An 18,712-nucleotide genomic window follows, 5' to 3' on the forward strand; every position below is an offset into this window, starting at 1 on the left:
CTGCCCCTCCCAGCTCAGGGTCCAAGCCAAGGGCAGGCCCAGGCCGTGGCTCCTGGGACAGAGGAAGGGATGCCGTGTCAGAGGAAGGGTGGGCTTGTGGTTAAGGCTCTGGCCGGGACTCAGATGTGGGGTCAGTTCCCACGTTGGCCACAGACTCCCCCTGTGACCTTCGGCCAGTCACCCCGGCTTGGTTTGCAAAGGCTCATGTGACAATGAGAGGCGAGGCCTCCCGGCAGTCACAGGGAGTGAGATAAATAGTGAGAGTCTCCCCTTCCCCTCGCTGGGCCTCGTCCCCCATCTGTAGCAGGTGCCTTGTCTAGATGGCAAGGGCCGGCTCTGGCTATGTATGTTCAGCCCCACAGTTGGAAAGTGGCCGCTCATTCGGCAGGCCTGACTGGAGACACCTGGGGGGCTGGTGTTCAGAGGGACGGGCACCCACGAGTCCCGCTGGCGTTGGCTGGAGCTGCGGGTGCTCAGCACTGCTGGAAAGCAGGCCCCCAAGGGTCTCCGCTGGCCCCCCTCTGATCGAAGACCAGAGCACTGAAGGACAGAGCGGAGCAGCGTGATCGCAGTGCCAGGGATTTAATGACCCGTCCGGCGCACACGTTACAGCTCTTGAGAGGGCAGGGGGTGCACCTTGCCCACACAGCACCAGACACCCCTGTAGGAAATGCCCCCGGAGTTCAGGCCCTCACCGCTCCTTCCCAAACAGCCCGGCCAGTCCTTCTCTGGCTCCCATCTGCCTGGCCCGGGGCAGAGAGCAACCAGTCAAGGCTGTGCGTGGGAGGAGATGGTGCTGTGTTTCCACGGTAACCCTCTCAAAGCCCACAAACAGGCAGCACCTCCCGGCTGGCACCATTGGCGAGGGGGATCCCCGGCAGCGTCTCACAGGCAGGGGCTGGAGATGGCCTCTGGGAGCCAGGCATGCCGGGCCCAGGGGAGCTATGCAGGGACGTGGCCAAGGTGTGTCAGTGGGTGGAACCGGCCTCTGCTCCCTCTGGGCTTTCCCTTCCCCTCAGCAGCTCAGCCACAGTCTCTTCCATCAGCACCATCTCCAGCTGGCAGGTGGCAGCCACCTCGACTCTCATGGCATGGCCGTCACAAAGGATGGGTCGTGGGCCAGAGCGCCCAGGCCCCTGGAGAGCAGAGCCTGCAGCAGAAGAAAGGGATCAGCACAACCTGGTTGCTCGGGCTGTGGAGAAACGACCTCTGGGCTCTGTGCAGCTGATGCCTGCGCTTCCGAGCTCAGCACAAACCCGTGGAGCTGGGAACGTTCACACTCGGGAGCGAACCGGCCCTAGAGCAAAGTGTGAGCAGACGCTCGGCAAATTCCCCGTGTGCAGCTTTGCTGGTGCGCCTCAATCCCGACACACAGCCCCTGCTATCCCAGCCCTGGGTTCCCCCCAGCTCCACCGGTGCCCCGCAATCCCGACCCACAGCCCCCGCTATCCCAGCCCTGGGCTCCCTCCAGCTCCACCGGTGCCCCTCAATCCTGACCCACAGCTCCTGCTATCCCAGCCCTGGGCTCCCCCCAGCTCCGCCGGTGCCTCTCAATCCCGACCCACAGCCACTGCTATCCCAGCCCTGGGCTCCCCCCAGCTCCACCGGTGCCCCTCAATCCCGAACTACAGCCCCCGCTATCCCAGCCCTGGGCTCCCCCCAGCTCCACCGGAGCCCCACAATCCCGACCCACAGCCCCTGCTATCCCAGCCCTGGGGCCCTGGGCTTCCCCCAGCTCCACCGGTGCCCAGCAATCCCGACCCACAGCCCCTGCTATCCCAGCCCTGGGCTCCCCCCAGCTCCGCCGGTGCCCCTCAATCCCGACCCACAGCCCCCGCTATCCCAGCCCTGGGCTCCCCCCAGCTCCGCCGGTGCCCCTCAATCCCGACCCACAGCTCCTGCTATCCCAGCCCTGGGTTCCCCCCAGCTCTATCGGTGCCCCTCAATCCCGACCCACAGCCCCTGCTATCCCAGCCCTGGGCTCCCCCCAGCTCCACCGGTGCCCCTCAATCCCGACCCACAGCCCCTGCTATCACAGCCCTGGGCTCCTCACACACACAGCTCCGCTGGTGCTCCTCACTCCCAACCCACAGCCCCCTTCCTGCGTCTATCCCACAGCTGGCTTTCTGCCTGCCTTACCGCTGTGCCAGCACCATTACTGATCTCTGCTTTCACCCCATTCCGATCCGTAGGCTCAGGGCTGGCAACTCCCCCCGTCCCATCCTGCCTCTGCCCCCGCCCCCTGGCCTCACCCCATCCCACTCCAGGAGCTGTGGCCTCTCTCCTCCTTTCACCGCTCCCCCAGGAACAGTCTCTCCAGTCCCACCTCAGCCAGTCCCCCTGCTGGGTGCTGCCCCACTGCTACCTCCTGGATGAGTAAGGTGGTGGCTGGAGTGGAGGCAGCAGCATCTCCCTCCCCGTTCATGTCACTGCCACCATCCAGCTGGCACTCGGAGCTCAGGTCCGCTCCCCGCTCCTGGGCAGCGGCCTCCTCTCTGCGCAGCTGGGCGGAGAAGGAGCCAAGAGTCACATCCTCGGGGGTGAGCAATACTGAACGTGCTGCAACAGCCTCGACAGGTGGGCGAGGTGGGGGCTGGTCCGTGGAATCGCCCAGGGGCCACCCCCCAGGCTTGCAGAGCAGCTCAGATCCCTCTCGCCCGCCGTGGCGTCCGCTAGCCGCCTGGTGGCACCCCTTTGGAGGAAGAGCGCAGCCTCTTCCAGGGCGATGATTCAGCACTTGGACAGCACTACCTGCGCCTGCCCTGCTCCCCGCTGGGCTCCGGGAACAGCCGGGCGCCCCCGTTAGTTTAAGGAGAGGTGGCGATCGTTGGCGATGGTATAGAACCCGAGGGCCAGTCCTGCCTGGCTGGGCACTAGAGCAGGGACCAAGCTCTGAGCTCCAGGATACTGCCCAGTCACTTGAACTTGGCTCCTGTAGAGTCAATGGCCAACTCCCCCAGGCTAGCAACAGCCCCCGTCCATAGCCCCAGGGGCCTTCTTTCCTCTGGAGCGCAGGGCGGAAGAGGACAGGGGAATGGGCAGAGAAGGGGCATGGCTACAGAGCCTCATCTCCTTACATAGCGGAGCTGTGATTACCTGGATATAACAAGGCACGCCCTCCCTGCCCCCCAGTGCTCCATTCCCTGGTACGCCCATCTCCACTCCTAGCCACCAGTGGCCCCGGCAGAGGCTCCAGCCCTGTGGGCCGTTCCAGTTGCCATTGGGAAGAGGGCAGGGGTGCCGGAGACGGGGTCTTTGCGCCTGAGCCATTCGGGGGGCTTGTGGCTGGACACTGGGACACCCCCAGCTTCCCCCAGCCCCATGGCCGCGTCTCTGCTGCGGATAGGCCATGAGCGCAGGCTCCGTCCTGCTTCCCAGAGGCCAACCAGGCTGGGGCGGATGCAGCGCAAGAGGCAGATGCCAAGCTGGGATCTCCTGCTAGCTGGCCCTGGGGGACCCGGTGCCTCCAGTGCACAGTTGTCTTGGCCAGCCCAAAGTGGGAGGGGGACTAACCTCCCCCCCTCCCCCAGATGAGCCACATGATATCCCAGCGCCATTTACCTGCAGCTCCAATCCCGGGCATCCGCCGACACTGGCTGCCCGCCTCCTGTCCAGCCACCGCTGCCGCTTCTCCAGGCGGAAGGAGCGGTTGTGGCCTGAGGGGAAGGGAACGGGTGCGTCACTTGGGGAGCCCACAGGAAGGACACTGCTGTGGCCCTGAGGCATAGGGGGTGCCAGCTGGGAAGGGGCTGACTAGTGCGGGGGCTGGGGAAGCAGAGCTCTGGTGCACTTGAAGATCCTGTGCACATGCCCCAGCCAGCCCTGGGCCAGCCCCCTCCCCGGCAACCCGCCGAGAGAGGCAGAGGGAACTGGATGCGCCCCTCGCTCACAGGGAAAGAGTGGAGCACGGGCCTTCCCTTGGCCTTACACCCAGGCCGCACCTGCCCCCGGCGAGGCCTGAACATGGGGATGGGAAAACAGAGACCTGGATGACCCCTCCTGGGAACCACGACCTCCTGTCTCTGCCGGCTGAGGGGGAACTCGGCCTGCAGCACCCCAGGAAATTCAGCCTCCTGCTTCCCCTCCCCTTGAGGGCCATGGCGCCCTGGGAAAAGGACCCTGCCCCAGAACTGGCACCCCCAGGGAAGGAGGTTATCTGCATTCACTGCTGCAGGGAATTCCAGTGTTGGCTTCTCTTTCTATTGCTTAGTTCATCCTTAGGGCCATGAAGAGACAGCTCCTGCTCCCCGATAAAAGGGGGCTCACTGGCTGCCTTGGTGAAAAATGGAGTCCCACCCCCACATAAAATGGGGCCCCTCCCTTCCACACCTTATGGGGTCCCCCCAATAAAAGGGGGGCCTCCCTCCCCACACTCTGATAAAAGAGGGTCTATCCTCCAGGCCACTTGGTGAAACATGGGGTCCCACCCTATGCCCATCTGGCAAGCTGGGAGTTTCCCCAGGCCATGACACTGCCCCCCCAGGACACCCCTCTCAGTAAGGCCAGGAAGTGCCCGGTGCGACGATGCTGCAGGTACTGACCCAGGGCAGAGTGTGGCTGTGGCTGGCAGGATGCCGGCAGCATCCTCTCCCCCCGCAGCTCGCCCTCGTACTGCACCCTGTCAGGGACAGGAAAGAGCGTCGGGCTGGCGCAGGGACCACCACCCAGCCACCCCTCCAAGGGCTTCCATTCACAAGCGTCAGTCACCATTCGAGACCCTAACTGCCTCCTGCCCTCTGTCCACCACAGCTCCCTCCTCTACCCCCGATCCTGTTCTTCAGCATCTCTGGGATCCTCCCCTCCCTCCCTCCTTTACCCTCCAGCCCCTTCTTCAGCACCTCTGGTCTCCTCCCCTCCCTCTTCTACCCTCCAGCCTCTTCTTCAGCACCTCTGGTCTCCTCCCCTCCCTACTCTACCCTCCCTCCCCTTCTTCAGTACCTCTGGCGTCCTCCCCTCCCTCCTCTACCCTCCATCCTCTTCTTTAGCACCTCTGGCCTCCTCCCCGCCCCTCCCTCCTCTACCCTCCATCCCCTTCTACAGCACCTCTGGCCTGATCCCCTCCCCCCCCTCCATCCCCTTCTTTAGCACCTCTGGCATCCTCCCCTCCCTCCTCTACCCTCCATCCCCTTCTTTAGCACCTCTGGTCTCCTCCCCTCCCTCCTCTACCCTCCATCCTCTTCTTCAGCACCTCTGGCCTCCTCCCCTCCCTCCTCTACCCTCCATCCCCTTCTTCAGCACCTCTGTCCTCCTCCCCTCCCTCCTCTACCCTCCATCCCCTTCTTCAGCACCTCTGGGCTCCTCCCCTCCCTCCTCTACCCTCCATCCCCTTCTTCAGCACCTCTGGCCTCCTCCCCTCCCTCCTCTACCCTCCATCCCCTTCTTCAGCACCTCTGGCCTCCTCCCCTCCCCTCCCTCCTCTACCCTCCATCCCCTTCTTCAGCACCTCTGGCCTCCTCCCCTCCCACCTCTACCCTCCATCCCCTTCTTCAGCACCTCTGGCCTCCTCCCCTCCCACCTCTACCCTTCATCCCCTTCTTCAGCACCTCTGGTCTCCTCCCCTCCCTCTTCTACCCTCCAGCCTCTTCTTCAGCACCTCTGGTCTCCTCCCCTCCCACCTCTACCCTTCATCCCCTTCTTCAGCACCTCTGGTCTCCTCCCCTCCCACCTCTACCCTCCATCCCCTGCTTCAGCACCTCTGGCCTCCTCCCCTCCCACCTCTACCCTTCATCCCCTTCTTCAGCACCTCTGGTCTCCTCCCCTTCCTCCTCTACCCTCCCTCCCCTTCTTCAGCACCTCTGGCCTCATCCGCTCCCTCCTCTACCCTCCATCCCCTTCTTTAGCACCTCTGGTCTCGTCCCCTCCCTCCTCTATCCTCCATCCCCTTCTTCAGCACCTCTGGCCTCCTCCCCTCCCTCTTCTACCCTCCTTCCCCTTCTTTAGCACCTCTGGCCTCCTCCCCTCCATCCCCTTCTTTAGCACCTCTGGTCTCCTCCCCTCCCTCCTCTACCCTCCATCCCCTTCTTTAGCACCTCTGGCCTCCTCCCCTCCCTCCTCTACCCTCCATCCCCTTCTTCAGCACCTCTGGTCTCCTCCCCTCCCTCCTCTTCAGCACCTCTGGTCTCCTCCCCTCCCTCCTCTACCCTCCATCCTCTTCTTCAGCACCTCTGGTCTCCTCCATCCCCTTCTTCAGCACCTCTGGCCTCATCCCCTCCCTCCTCTACCCTCCATCCTCTTCTTTAGCACCTCTGGCCTCCTCCCCTCCCCTCCCTCCTCTACCCTCCATCCCCTTCTACAGCACCTCTGGCCTGATCCCCTCCCCCCCTCCATCCCCTTCTTTAGCACTTCTGGCATCCTCCCCTCCCTCCTCTACCCTCCATCCCCTTCTTTAGCACCTCTGGTCTCCTCCCCTCCCTCCTCTACCCTCCATCCTCTTCTTCAGCACCTCTGGCCTCCTCCCCTCCCTCCTCTACCCTCCATCCTCTTCTTCAGCACATCTGGCCTGATCCCCTCCCTCCTTTACCCTCCATCCCCTTCTTCAGCACCTCTGGTCTCCTCTCCTTCCTCTTCTACCCTCCCTCCTCTTCTTCAGCACCTCTGGGCTCATCTCCTCCCTGCCATAATCACCCCCACCAAATCATATTAATAAAAACAGCACAAACACCACTTGTGTTAGAGAGAGAACCAATGACTGAACAGTCAGACACTCTAGGTACTGGATGGATGGATGGATGTGTAAGATGGACAGATGGATTCATACATGATAGAAGGATCTGTCTCGGGATAGATAGATAGATGAGGTGAATGGGGACAGACACAGACAGGACAGCATCACTAAGTGTGAAGAAGGAGAGGTGACTTACCCTGGGTTCTTTTGGCACCTTAGAGACTAACAAATTTATTTGGGCATAAGCTTTCGTGGGCTAGAAAGTAGGCAGGTATAAATATACAGCACATGAACAGATGGGAGTTGCCTTACCAAGTGTGTGTGGGGGGGTCAGTGCTAACGAGGCCAATTCAATTAGGGTGGATGTGGCCCATTCCCAACAGAGGACAAGAAGGGGTGAATATCAACAGGGATGAACACAGACTAACACGGCTACCCCTCTGAAACCTTGGTTCTTTGAGATGTTCTGGCCCGATGGGTGCTCCACCACAGGATGTGCATTCGGAGACTGCAGTCGTGCTGGCAGGCCTGCACAGAGTCACACCTTGTTCTCTGAAGGAGTGAAACGGGGCGACGTATCTGCAGCGGAGAAGAAGGAGGCCGGGAAGGTGGAGCACCCATAGGAACAAAGCATCTCGAAGAACTCAAGTTATGTAAGGTAAGTCACCGTCCCTTCTTCGTCGAGCGTATGTCCCTGTGGCACCCCGCTGCAGGGCACTCCAGAGCAGTAACTCAGAGAGGAGGGGCATGCCACAGAAGTGAGTCAAGGACTGTTCGGAGAACGATATCACCAAAGGCAGCGTCCTCTCTGGAAGCAGGGGACATGGCACATGCTTGGCACAGGGCTGGCAGAAGACCAGTCGCAGTCCTGCAGATTTCTGCTATGGGAACGTACTGGATGTGGACTGAGCTCCAGTGGAATGTGCTATCACCGTGGGGGGCGGGGGGGACGCACCCCCGTTCTGTCATAACAGGTTAAAATACAACCTGCAACACACAGACAACCCCTGTATGGACTAGGAACAGGCTGGCCCTTTATTCATTTTGTTAGCAACACAAGTAGCCTGGGAGAGGCCCTCAAGGACCTAGTCCTGTCCACAGAGAAGGCAAGGGCCCGTCGAACATCCAGCGAATGAAGGCTTGAGACCTCTCTGGAGGCCTGAGGATGTGGGTAGAACACTGGCAGGCGAATCTCCTGGTTAATGTGATCTTCCAAGGAGACCTTAGGAAGAAAATAGGGCTGGGGACACAGTAGAACCTTGTCCCTATGAAAGGGTGGGATATGGTGTGTCAGCCAGGAGTGCCCTCCACTCTCCAATTCGTCTTGCTGAAGTAATGGCGCCCAGGAATGAAATTTTGAAGGCGATATGGAGGAGAGAGCAGGTGGTCGTTGTTTCAAAGGAGACTTTCCTTGGAGCATTAAGAAGCAGGTTGAGGTCTCACTGGGTCCCAAACAGGAGGAAACCAGTTGTATAGAGCCTGGAGGAATCTGGCTGTGACAGGGTGGGCAAAAACCGAGAAGCCCTGGATGGGTAACTGGAAAACTGTGAGAGCAGTCACCTGCACTCTACCAAAGCTCACGGAGAGACCCTGTATCTTTAATTCCAGCTGGCGGTCAAGTATTTTGGAAAGGGAAACTTCTAAGGCTTGGGAAGAAGAAAGAGAGCATCAAGAGTGAAAGTGTTTCCATTCCGGAGATAAGTCTTGCCGGTACTGGGCTATCTGCCAAACGAACTGACTGAACTGCAGCCAAATGAGTTAACTCCATGGTCGAGAGAGCCATTCGGGAGCCAGGCCCTGGGGTTCAGAGAGGACGTATCTGTCATGAGGATCTTTGATGGTGTGCGATGCAAGAATGGGGTTCCCACACCGACCCTCTGTGGGTCTTTCTGTCACGTAAGGGAATCCAACACCTTCTGAGGCACCGTGACCCCTTTGGACAGGTGGTGTCTGTCTGGGATATTTACTGTTCTAAACCACATCCTGGAGACATCGGAGATGGAGTCTCACATAGGAAGTCATGAACGTGCAGGAGGATGTATATCCCAAGAGTGGAAGATGAGCTCTCATGATTGTTTATGGGCTGAACTGTAGCACCGAGATTAGGCCAGATAGGGTGGAAGATGTCTCCCAGAATAGATAGGCTCTTGCTGTTGTGGGCTCGAGTGGCTCCTATGCAGTTTATCCTTTACACTGGAGTTAGTATCAATTTTTTGTGATTGATGCGAAGTCCTAGTTAACGCCTTGGCCATGGCTGGTTGGACCTCTTGGAGTGATCAACCCTTGATCAACCAGGTGTCCAAATATGGGAATACCAAGATCCCCCATTGACAGAGACCAGCTACTACTGCCAAGAGGAACTTCGTAAACACCCTCGGCACCGTGGAGAGTCCGGAGGGGAGAACTTGGTGTTGATCGTGGTCCAATTACAAAGCAAAGTAAACACTTGTGGTGATGGGCGTCCTGTAGGTCGTGGGCGACGAGCCCATGTCCTGGATCCAACAATGGGAGAATGGGAGCGAGTGTCACCATGCTGAACTGTTGTGCTAGAACTTAGTTGCTCAAGTTTCTGAGGTCAAGAATTGACCTCCCGCCTCCGTCTCTCGCGGGAACTAGGAAGTAGTTGGAATAGAATCCTTTCCTGATGGACGCTGTTGGAACCAGCTTGATTGGCCCCAGGAGGAGGAAGGATGGGAGCTCCACAACACTGGACTGAAACCTGTCTCTTTGGTCTTGTGGCAGATGTTCAATGAAGTGTGTACGTTCTGAGTATGTGGTAAAGTCCCATTTCACCACCCAGACCCGAAATTGCCACTACGGAATTGAAGAGCAGCTGGTGAGTTGCTCTTTCTGCCCCATACGTCCAGTCTCTTGGATTCATTGTCTATTGGAGAGGGTCTACATCGAGATACAGGCATTCCTGACTGCTCCTAATTCTAGGAGGTTGATGTGCAGGAGAGACTCTTGAGACAACCATTTGCCTTGGACAGTGTGTCCCATTAGCTGCACTCCCCATCCCACAAGTGAGGCATCCAAAGTTATGGCGATGGTAGGAGGCGGCTGGGCGATAGGAACTCCTGCACGGACTTTGGACAGGTCCTTCACTTGAGCAAGTGTAGCACATGATGAGGGCCAGACACCAGATTGTCTAGACTGTTTGTTTGTTCGGGTGATAGACTATTCTGAGCCAACCCTGGAAGCAGCAAGATGTAACCTGGCATGTTGTGTTATGAAAGTACAAGCTGCCATATGAGCCAGCAGTTGGAGGCAATTTCTTGCTGTTGTCAGGGGGTTATTTGATCTTGGCAATAAGACTCATCAGTATCAGAAATCTGTCGGAAGGAAGGTAAGCTCTGGATGTTCGGGTATTCAGAGATGCTCCTGTGAAGTTTATCTGTTGAACTGGAGTCAAAGTGGACATTACAGATGGCTTCTGTATTGCAGAGAAGACTTTGACATACAATGGTCCTTGAACAGCCAGTTGTCGTGGTAGGAAAGATGATTATTCCCCACCTGTGCACAGCTACTATTGCCAGGACTTTGGAGAAAACACTTGGGGCAGATATGCTTTGTTCTGTCTGCTACCTCCTTAACTATTTAAAATACACCTGTTCTAGTTAATACATTTATTTCTGGTTTACAATAGAACCCAGTCAATGTGATTTCTAACGGGGGGGGGGAGATGTGCACACTCTCCTCCACACTGAGAGAAGAGGCGAATCTCATATAATTTCGGGTCTGTACTCCAAGGGAGGGTGGACATCTGGGTGCTGTGGCAAGCTCCTCAAGCTGAGCCTTCCCAGAGTGAATCTCTGTCTCTCTGTGCAGGTGGGTGTGGCCCTGCCTGCGTGCTGGGCTGGAAAAGACGGGGGAGCCGAGCCCAGCAAGACCAGATAAAGGGGGGCCCGGGCTGGCAGAATGGTCTGACTCAGTGAAATCCCAGCACAGCAGGTGACATCCCAGGGGTTCCAGCCCGTCACAAAGGTATCAGGAGAGATGCTGCTATGGTGGTACCTAGGGGATCCCCGCACAGATAGCTGAGAATCTGAAGTGGAGTCCTCAGCACAGTCCAGAGGAGGAGCAGACATTGGAGGCGAGGATGGTTCTCCACCTGGGACAGGTGGTACAGGAGAACCCGGGGGTACCGGAGGAAAGTAAGGTCTCAGAGGCCCTGCAGATTTCACTACAGATAGCCATGTGGTACCCATTCTGGCTCATCAGACTCCAGCAAGCCTTTGGAGAATCTAAACTTCTGTGGTACTGGGTGAACCTGGACTGGATGGGGTTCTGACGCGACCAGTGTCAGTACCGAGGGTGCGGATTGTTCTGGTGGCATCTGTCTAGACAATAGCACTGATACTGAAGATGCTGAGCTTGGAGGAACCGATGTTGCTGTCAGGGTCACATGTTTAGGCACTGGAGGTGGTATTGAAAAGTCTGTTTATGCTACAGACTTTTTAGAGGCAGAGCGTTTAGGGTCGTTTCTGTAGCAGGATGGAGCCTCAGCGGTGCCCTTCCCGGTGTCAGGACCGGGGCAGCCCAGCCTACTAGTTGGAGCCAGAGCAAGGAGGGACTGGGAACCAGAACCAAGGATCAGAGCTTTAGTCCGGACCCAAGGGGCAGAACCAGAGTCAGGAAGAAGGAGTCAGAGTCCAGAGCCAGAGTAAACTGGGTTTAAACAGGAATCAGGCTGGGGCAGGGCTGGGAGTGGGCAGAACAAGGCTGGAGCAAGATAGGCCTGGGGTGACTGCAGCTGTGGGTGAAGCATTGAGCAGCCAGTGACCTGCTGCTGCTGCTGGGCTTACAAGCACACTGGCTGGTTCCCTTCAGCCAGTCAGGTGGTCCTGCTGCAGCCCATCTGGGCTTGCTATGCCTGGAGACTAGCTAGTCCCAGGCTCAGATGCAGGCCCTCATTCCTGACACCTGGGACAGGAGGTCTCTGAAACGGTCGATCTTGACGGTGACTGAGGGTCGTTTGAAGTGGGCCGTCCAGGAGGAGAGCCGGAACTCTGCTTGGGAATTTTAGCAGTGCGCTCTGTCTTCCTACCCGCAAAGTCCTAGGCGAGCGGGGTACGGCGATTGGGGGGCACTGTGCTCACTTGGCTGCGGCTGTACAGGGGGTCTCTTGGGCCTGGACCCTGAGCTGGTTGGACGGCGAGCTCCATCATGAGGATCCTAAGCTGAATCTCCAGGAGTTTTTAGATCTGCTTTGAAAAGCTGAGCAGATCTTGGAGTTGGCTGGAATTGAAGGTGTGTCCCAGACAGCGGATACACTGGGAATGTCTGTCGCTGACCAGGGTCGATTCCCAGCGGGAAAGGCAGCGCTTGCATCCCAGGAATCCTGGCACACCAGGTTGATGACAATCCCCAAGGCAAACCCCTCAGGAAGGGGGAGGAGGAAAAAAGGGGCTATTAAGCAGAACCTCCTCAAATTAACCGAAGAGGGACAATTATAAAATAAAGGAGAGAGGCAAGTAAACTAAACTAAACCTTGAACTAGGAACTCGAGGCTAAGCTAGAGCAAAGCGGAAGAGGGCAAGCTTGATGCTCTGTCTCAGGCCAGCGGGGAGTTGAGAAGGAATCGAGGGCAATTTGCCTGGGCAGCTCTATATACCCTCAGTACGGAGCCCGGGGATGTCTGGAGTGCATGCATGGGACGAACAGGCACTGCTAGTGAACATCTCCAATCAAAGGTGCTTGGGGTGGAGCACCGCCAGGGACACTCCTCAGAGAAGAAGGCAGCATTCTGTGGATGGGTGAAAGGATCCCTACACAACCCTCACCTACCTCACATGGGTGTTGTGAGGCTAAATTACAAGGGGCCAAGTTCCCAGCAGGTGTAAACAGGCGACTCTCCTTTGAAGTCAAGTCATGCTGATTTGCAGCAGCAAAGGATCTGGCCCTCGGTCTCAGATGAAATGCACCAGGGTAGCCGATATTACTCACATCTCACCCTGATGGCTGGGGAGGGACCCCTGCATGGGTGGGGCTAGGGAAGCATTCTGGAGGCAGTCTCTATAGATGCACCAGCCAGCGCTATGCTGGCAGGGCAGGGCACCAAAGCAGACAGAGCGTGTCCCTCACCTTCCGTCTAGATCTTGAGGGCAGTCCGCACCAGAGCGAAGAGAGTGGCGTTGAAGGTGACGGTGCCATCGCTGTTCAGAGGCATGTTCATGCACACCAGGCGCTGCACAACAAACAACAACTGCGTTCACCCCCAGCCCGGAGCACATTTCCCACGCACAGGGCCGGCAGCAGACCCCGGCAGGACCACTCAGGCCAGGCCTAAGGAAGATGTTGTGCCGTGACAATGGCAGCACAGTCTGAGAGCTAGGGAACCAGAGAGACCCTCCTGGTCCATCTGTGTCCAGCAGCCCCCTTAGAAAGAGTACCCTTTATATTCATGACAACGGAGATCCATCTCTATTGCACGGCACTTGTGCAAAGGACGCTCTCCAGAGCACAGCTCATAGGGTGATCAGATGTCCCGATTTTATAGGGACAGTCCTGATTTTTGGGTCTTTTTCTTATATAGGCTCCTATTACCCCCCACCCCGTCCCGATTTTTCACGTTTGCTGTCTGGTCACCCTAACAGCTCACCAGTCAGCAAAGACAGACCACGGAGGCATAGGCTGCATGGGAACAGTCAGGTTAAAGGTTATAACTCTCAGACAGGTTGGTTTATTCGGCAGGCTGCATATGGCAGGTGTGGCCTCACCAGGGGAGATGTCGAAGGTGAGGGAATTGGGAAGACATAGAATCATAGAATATCAGGGTTGGAAGGGACCTCAGGAGGCCATCTAGTCCCACCCCCTGCTCAAAGCAGGACCAAGACATCCTTCTATCAGGGATGGGATCAGTGAAATCCATTCAACCACAAAGGCAGCGGGGTGCACTAGAGGATCCACTAGAGAGCCCGTCCAACCCAAAGGATTCTGGGATAAGACTGCATGGCCTTTTGATAACATGCCATTTCATCCAGTGCTCCAAAATCCACAGCTGGTTTAAAATGGCAAAACTGCCTTGAACTCCGACCCAGGAACTGGGTGGCTTTGTTAACGCTTTGATGGCACGAGTCAGAAATGTCTCCCATGCTCTGTTGAGATTGAGCGGGTGCAGGAAGAAGTGCCGCCCACTCTCCCTGCTCCCTCTGCAGCCCCCGGCTTTTGGAGAGCTGCCCCCTGCGGACAATGGGACACGTTCCCCGCTGAGGAGTTTGGACTCCCACCATAAGAGCTTTCATGCAGCTACAATGGGACCCACCGAAGCTGAAGAAGGGCCTGGTCCCCAACCCCAAACCTGAACATGGGGACACTAGAGCTGAGCCATGCAGCTTGGACCCATCTCTAGCTGAGATTTGTGTCTGACCAAGAGCTTCAGGGTCTTCTCAGAGGTGGGGACCTCTGCCTTGTATTGGACTGACTGTACCATGGAGGATTATAATTCAGGAAACCTGAAGTGTGTCCACCCGTTTAAATTGTCTCGCTCCCCCCAAAAGCTTCCTTCTCCATTAAACACTTGATATCAGATCACGAGGATACACAAAACCAACCCTGGATTTCTCCCCAGCCCCTTTCGGTGGGAGCTGGAGAGCCCAGAGGCTGCAGGGTGTGCTGGAGGGAAGGGGCCGGGACTGGGATAGAGCCGTTCAGCATGTCAATCATGGAACCTTTCCCTTTGCAAAGGGGTAGTTACCTTGCAAGCCACGCGGTGCGGACAGAACTTCCCAAAGCCCAGGGGAGGCTGGATGCATCTCAGCAGGGTCACCACATCCAGATGTTTGATTCTTCCCCTGAAGGAATCAAGAGAAAGCTGTGCTTTACCCATCTGCTCCAGTGGTAGAATTGCAAACCCTGGCTGGGGGTGGGGAGTTAATTGGCTTGTGATGCCGAAATATCTTTGAGGCTCTGGATCGTAGCCCCGCAGCACAAGCTCCATGTTCAGCTCTGGAGGTGCTGGGTCCAGCTCCTGGGGATGGCCAGGATGACAGTGCCAGGATGGTTACACCTCATTGTTGCTTCCGTGTAGGGGGACCCAGGCCCTTGTGTTGCACCGCCATGGACTGGTGCATTGTGATCCAGTGCAACCTCATGGCACACATGAGGGGCCCTTTAATGACCCGTGGGAGTGAGGGACTAGCCCTGGGGTCTTCGCTTCTCGGGGAAGTCAGGCTGGCTTCCCCCAGCAGTGGCTCTGCATTACAAATGCCCCCAAGCTGGCTGTACCGGGCACCCCCAGGGGATGGAATGGGAAGGGATGCGGTGGGATGAGGAAGGGGTGGGGCCTACACAGACCTGAAGAGCAGCAGGATGGCTTGTGGGAAGGTCTGGAAGTTGTTGTTCCGGTTGATTTGGGTTCCATCCACCAGGGCGATTTTCCCAAACATGTGTGAATGACATGCTCAGGTGCCAGCTGCCCTGCAGAGGAACGCCCTGCCATAGGCATTCGTCGCTACCCTCCACCCCACGTGCTCCCGCTCTGGCCTCACCACTGCTCCCGCTGGCTCCTTTCCAGCCAATAGCCTGGCACCACAGGGAAAGGGCTGGCCTGGCAGGATGACCTTGTGGACTGGGCACAGCGCTGGGAGTCAGAGGCCCAAGATGTGTTCCCAGCTTTGCGACTGACTTGCTGTGTGAAGCTGGGGGAGTTTGACAGCTCTGTGCCTCAGTTTCCCCATCAGTGGAATGGGGATAATAACATGGTCTCCCCCTGGCAGGGAGGCTGCTGGGGCTTGATTCACTAGTGACTGCAGAGCACTCTGAGACCCCCCCTGGTGGAAAGACAGTGGGGTTGTATCTGTCGTGTGGCAGGAGTGCCCGAGGGGTGACCCCTGCTCCCTGGATCCTGGCTCTCCCACACCCTGCCAGCCGGGGCCCCAGCGCTGTCCCCACCTCCTTACCTGCATCCCGATCACAGCGTAGATGAAGAACAGCATCACGATCAGCAACGCCACGTAGGGCAGGGCCTGTGAGACAAAAGGTCCAGAGCTCATGTGGGAGTGGAGCTGAGAGGGAGCAGCCTATCCCCGCTGTGGATCCCGCCTGCTTTAGGAGTAGGAGTTCTCCGGGCTGGAGCTACCAAGCTCTGGTGCCAGCCAGGGGTCCAGCGGGGCAGCTGGCCGGAGAGTGAGGCTGTCTGCTGCTGGCTGGGGCTGGAAGCTGCCACTAAAAACACCAGTTCTCCAGCATTCCTGCTGCTGTCACTCACTCCCTGCCCCTGCAGCTGGGACAAGCACTGGGGTGGGGGGGGGGCAGGGAGAAAGGGACATGCACAATCTCAGCACAAACAGGTGCCTACTACTGAGGTGCTGGAGAGCACCCTCAGCGCCCCTCCAGTCCTGGAAGTTCCTGTCCAAGGGAGCTGGCGATCTTACTGATCTGGTCTGAGGAATATGGGGCCAACTGAGGCTCTGAGACATGCTGACACCAGTATGAATGAGCATCTGGGAAGCCCTTCTTGGCTCCTCCTGAACTCCTAGATGCTTGGATAACATACATGTCAAGTGCGTGCCAGCTAGTGACCAGTCCATATCGAGGTTAACAGCCTGCTGCTGCTACCGGCTAATGGAGCTCTTGAGCAGTAGAGGCCTGTGCTTTGGGGCTGAAGGTCCCATCTTCAAAGCCAGTTGCCCAGCCACACTGGGAATTGGTCCATACGCACCTGAAAGGACTTGATGAAGGTCCAGAGCAGGGTCCTGACTCCTTCCCCCCGGCTCAACAGCTTCACCAACCGCATCACCCGGAAAAGTCGGAAGAAGGTGATGGAGATGCGGGTACTGTCTGCAGAATCCTGCAGGCAAAGCACGCCCCTTAGCTGCTCAGTGGGAACAAAAGTCCCAGGGAGGGGAGGGAGGGAGCAGGCCCAGGAGACCTGCTGAGCTCTTCGGGGCTGCTCGGCCACAGGGAGGAGCCACTGCTGTGCGGAACTGGTGGCATTTCCCCCACCGTTCACCACTACAGCCCAGGGATCTCTCGGATCTGCAGCCCGGCTCAGGGCTCTCCTGCAGTTGGGTGTTGTGTGTTAGAGTAAGCCCTCTCGCTGGGCCAGCTCAGGGGAGCTGCATGCTGTAGTGAGGGTGGAGGAGTGCTACCAAGTCAGTACATGCCAGCGAGGATGATCCAGAAGAGAGCCTCCCTCCCCCATGCTCAGCTCCACCGGCAAGGGTTACATGATGGAATCCAGTCCCTCCTGCTTCACCTGGGGCTCTGGTTGCCACCACACTGGGCCCGAGAGCAAGTCTACGGCAGGGTGCAAAGGGCTTGAGCTGGCTGGGCATGTCTGGTTTGGGGTCATAGAGCGGGGCTGACCAGGGTGGGGTGGGAGGAAAGGAAGGAAGGAAAAGGGTAGGTTAGGGTGGGGGAGACCTTCGAAAGTTGATATTGCTGCCCCAGGTCCCCGCGAGTCCCTCCCTGTCTGGAGGGAAGTGGGGATCGGAGCCCTCCCAAGGGGGAGGTGCAGCAAAGGAGGCTATCAGGAGAGAAAAGCTCTTGGCAAGAGTGGGAACTCTCCGCTCCACGACAAGGGTGTGAAAGTGAAATGAATTATATTAAAGAAATAGAATGAATTAAAGAATGCTGTATGTACCTTTAAGTAGAAATGAGAAATGCTGCAAGCCAGGGGGGCAGGAAAGCAGACATTAACTGCTTAATGAATTGCCCCACTTAAGGGCAATTGGTGAAGCATTAGCCTTAGATCGATAAGAGTTAATAAGGAAGCAGGATATGCATATTGTGCCCTATGCAAATTTTACAATTTTGCTCTCTCTGTCCCTTTGTTTAGTTCGCACCCTTTTATCTGTATAAATAAGACTGTTTGAATCTTGCATGGGGGCTCACATTATCTGAATGTATTAGCAGAGCGCTGTGCTAATAAAACAGAGTGGTCTGACAAACTCTGAGTCCTGAGTCTAACTTTGACAATTTGGAGGTTCTACCGAGATGGCAACCGTCTTCACTGGGGCTGTGTGATTCCTGACCGTTTTTGTAGGATGACCGTGGTAGCCGGCACCTGGGCATTTGGCCCGAGCGGTCCTCCTCCTGAATGGAAGGGTGCACGACCACAGTGAGGTCTACGCCATCGAACCTGTTGGTTCCCACTCTGTTCTGGTAGGGATCCCGGGATCTGACATCAGGAATCTGGTCAGGTAATTATTTCTGTGTTTTGTCCGGACTGAGGACTGTCCTGTCTCTGTGTCTATCCGTCCTCCTGTGGAGTGTTTGAGTCTGGGTGCCATCTCCGTCCGGGGATCGGCCGACCAAGGGGTTCCTGTTCCCGCGGTCTGAGTGAGTGAAATCTGCACAATCGCAGCCGCACCGCACCTTGGGTAAAACCCTTGGTGTGAAAGCAAGGGCGATTGAGGCAGTAGCCTGTGGGCTCCTTTTGTGTGTTGCACCGGGCATCGCTCTGACGAACCCGAATTTCCTTCTTGTGTGATTGGTGTGTGTAAAGTCCTCCTGTATTGGTAATCAGACATCTAAGTCGGGACAGTTCCCTAAAGGAACGCCGGCTCAGTTTTAGGAAGGGTCCGGACTCCTGTAAATTTCTGGAAAAATGGTCTAGGCTAACTCAGGGAGATCCCAAAACTCAGTGGCCACTGTTAAAACCTTGGAACAAAGACTGAGTGGACATCTTAAAAAACAAACTCGGCCAGCCTAAAACTAAATTGGCTAAAGGAGAGGTTAATTGTTTCATGCAGTGGTGGGAAGAGGCAAATCGTAGGTGGACAAAATCAAAACTCGCCTCTCTCAAATATTCAAATAATAAGTTAAAATCTTTATTAAAAGCCTCCTCTCCCACCACCAGACTGAGCGCTCCCCCTCACCCTGTTCTCTGACACAAAAAAAAACAAAGAAAACCCTGGATCGATCCCAACTCCCTTCATACTCCCCTCTCATTGTAAAAAGGATAAAATGCCCCTTGTTGTGTTCCCCTTAGTTGTCTGCCTCAGAAACTGATTCTTTAGTGTTCCATTACCAATTCAGCAAGGAGGGTGGGCTCCTCAACTAGCCCCCACCCTTCCTGGTCCCTTTCCTTAAGCATTTCTTTCA

General features: G+C 56.9%; 1 protein-coding gene across 3 annotated transcripts; it reads right to left on the minus strand.

Moving 5' to 3' along the window:
* Nucleotides 1–566: 566 nt before the first annotated feature.
* Nucleotides 567–18,700, minus strand: LOC135978860 (voltage-dependent L-type calcium channel subunit alpha-1S-like). Of its 3 annotated transcripts, none has more exons than XM_065579596.1 (8): nucleotides 16,326–18,514; nucleotides 15,565–15,630; nucleotides 14,361–14,457; nucleotides 12,749–12,851; nucleotides 4,542–4,618; nucleotides 3,562–3,656; nucleotides 2,366–2,503; nucleotides 567–1,150 (listed from the first exon to the last, which is right to left on the minus strand). In XM_065579596.1, the coding sequence occupies exons 1-8, from the start codon at nucleotides 16,398–16,400 to the stop codon at nucleotides 1,085–1,087; spliced, it is 717 nt and encodes a 238-aa protein (XP_065435668.1). In that variant the 5' UTR covers nucleotides 16,401–18,514; the 3' UTR covers nucleotides 567–1,084. The 3 variants fall into 3 exon arrangements, with proteins under 3 accessions (XP_065435668.1, XP_065435667.1, XP_065435669.1); XM_065579595.1 differs by having other exon boundaries at nucleotides 2,366–2,533; XM_065579597.1 differs by lacking the exon at nucleotides 2,366–2,503 and having other exon boundaries at nucleotides 16,326–18,700.
* Between the last annotated feature and the right edge of the window lie 12 nt (nucleotides 18,701–18,712).

Source organism: Chrysemys picta, unplaced genomic scaffold, assembly GCF_011386835.1.
Source record: "Chrysemys picta bellii isolate R12L10 unplaced genomic scaffold, ASM1138683v2 scaf488, whole genome shotgun sequence".
NCBI classification, from domain to species: Eukaryota; Metazoa; Chordata; order Testudines; family Emydidae; genus Chrysemys; species Chrysemys picta.

Coding starts and splice junctions, on each gene's coding strand:
- LOC135978860 (XM_065579595.1), bottom strand. CDS start 16,400: ATGCGGTTGGTGAAGCTGTTGAGCCGGGGGGAAGGAGTCAGGACCCTG. Junction 4,619..12,748: donor CCTCAAGATCTAGACGGAAG/GTGAGGGACACG, acceptor TGTCCCTGACAG/GGTGCAGTACGAGGGCGAGC. Junction 3,657..4,541: donor ACAGCCACACTCTGCCCTGG/GTCAGTACCTGC, acceptor CCTTCCCCTCAG/GCCACAACCGCTCCTTCCGC.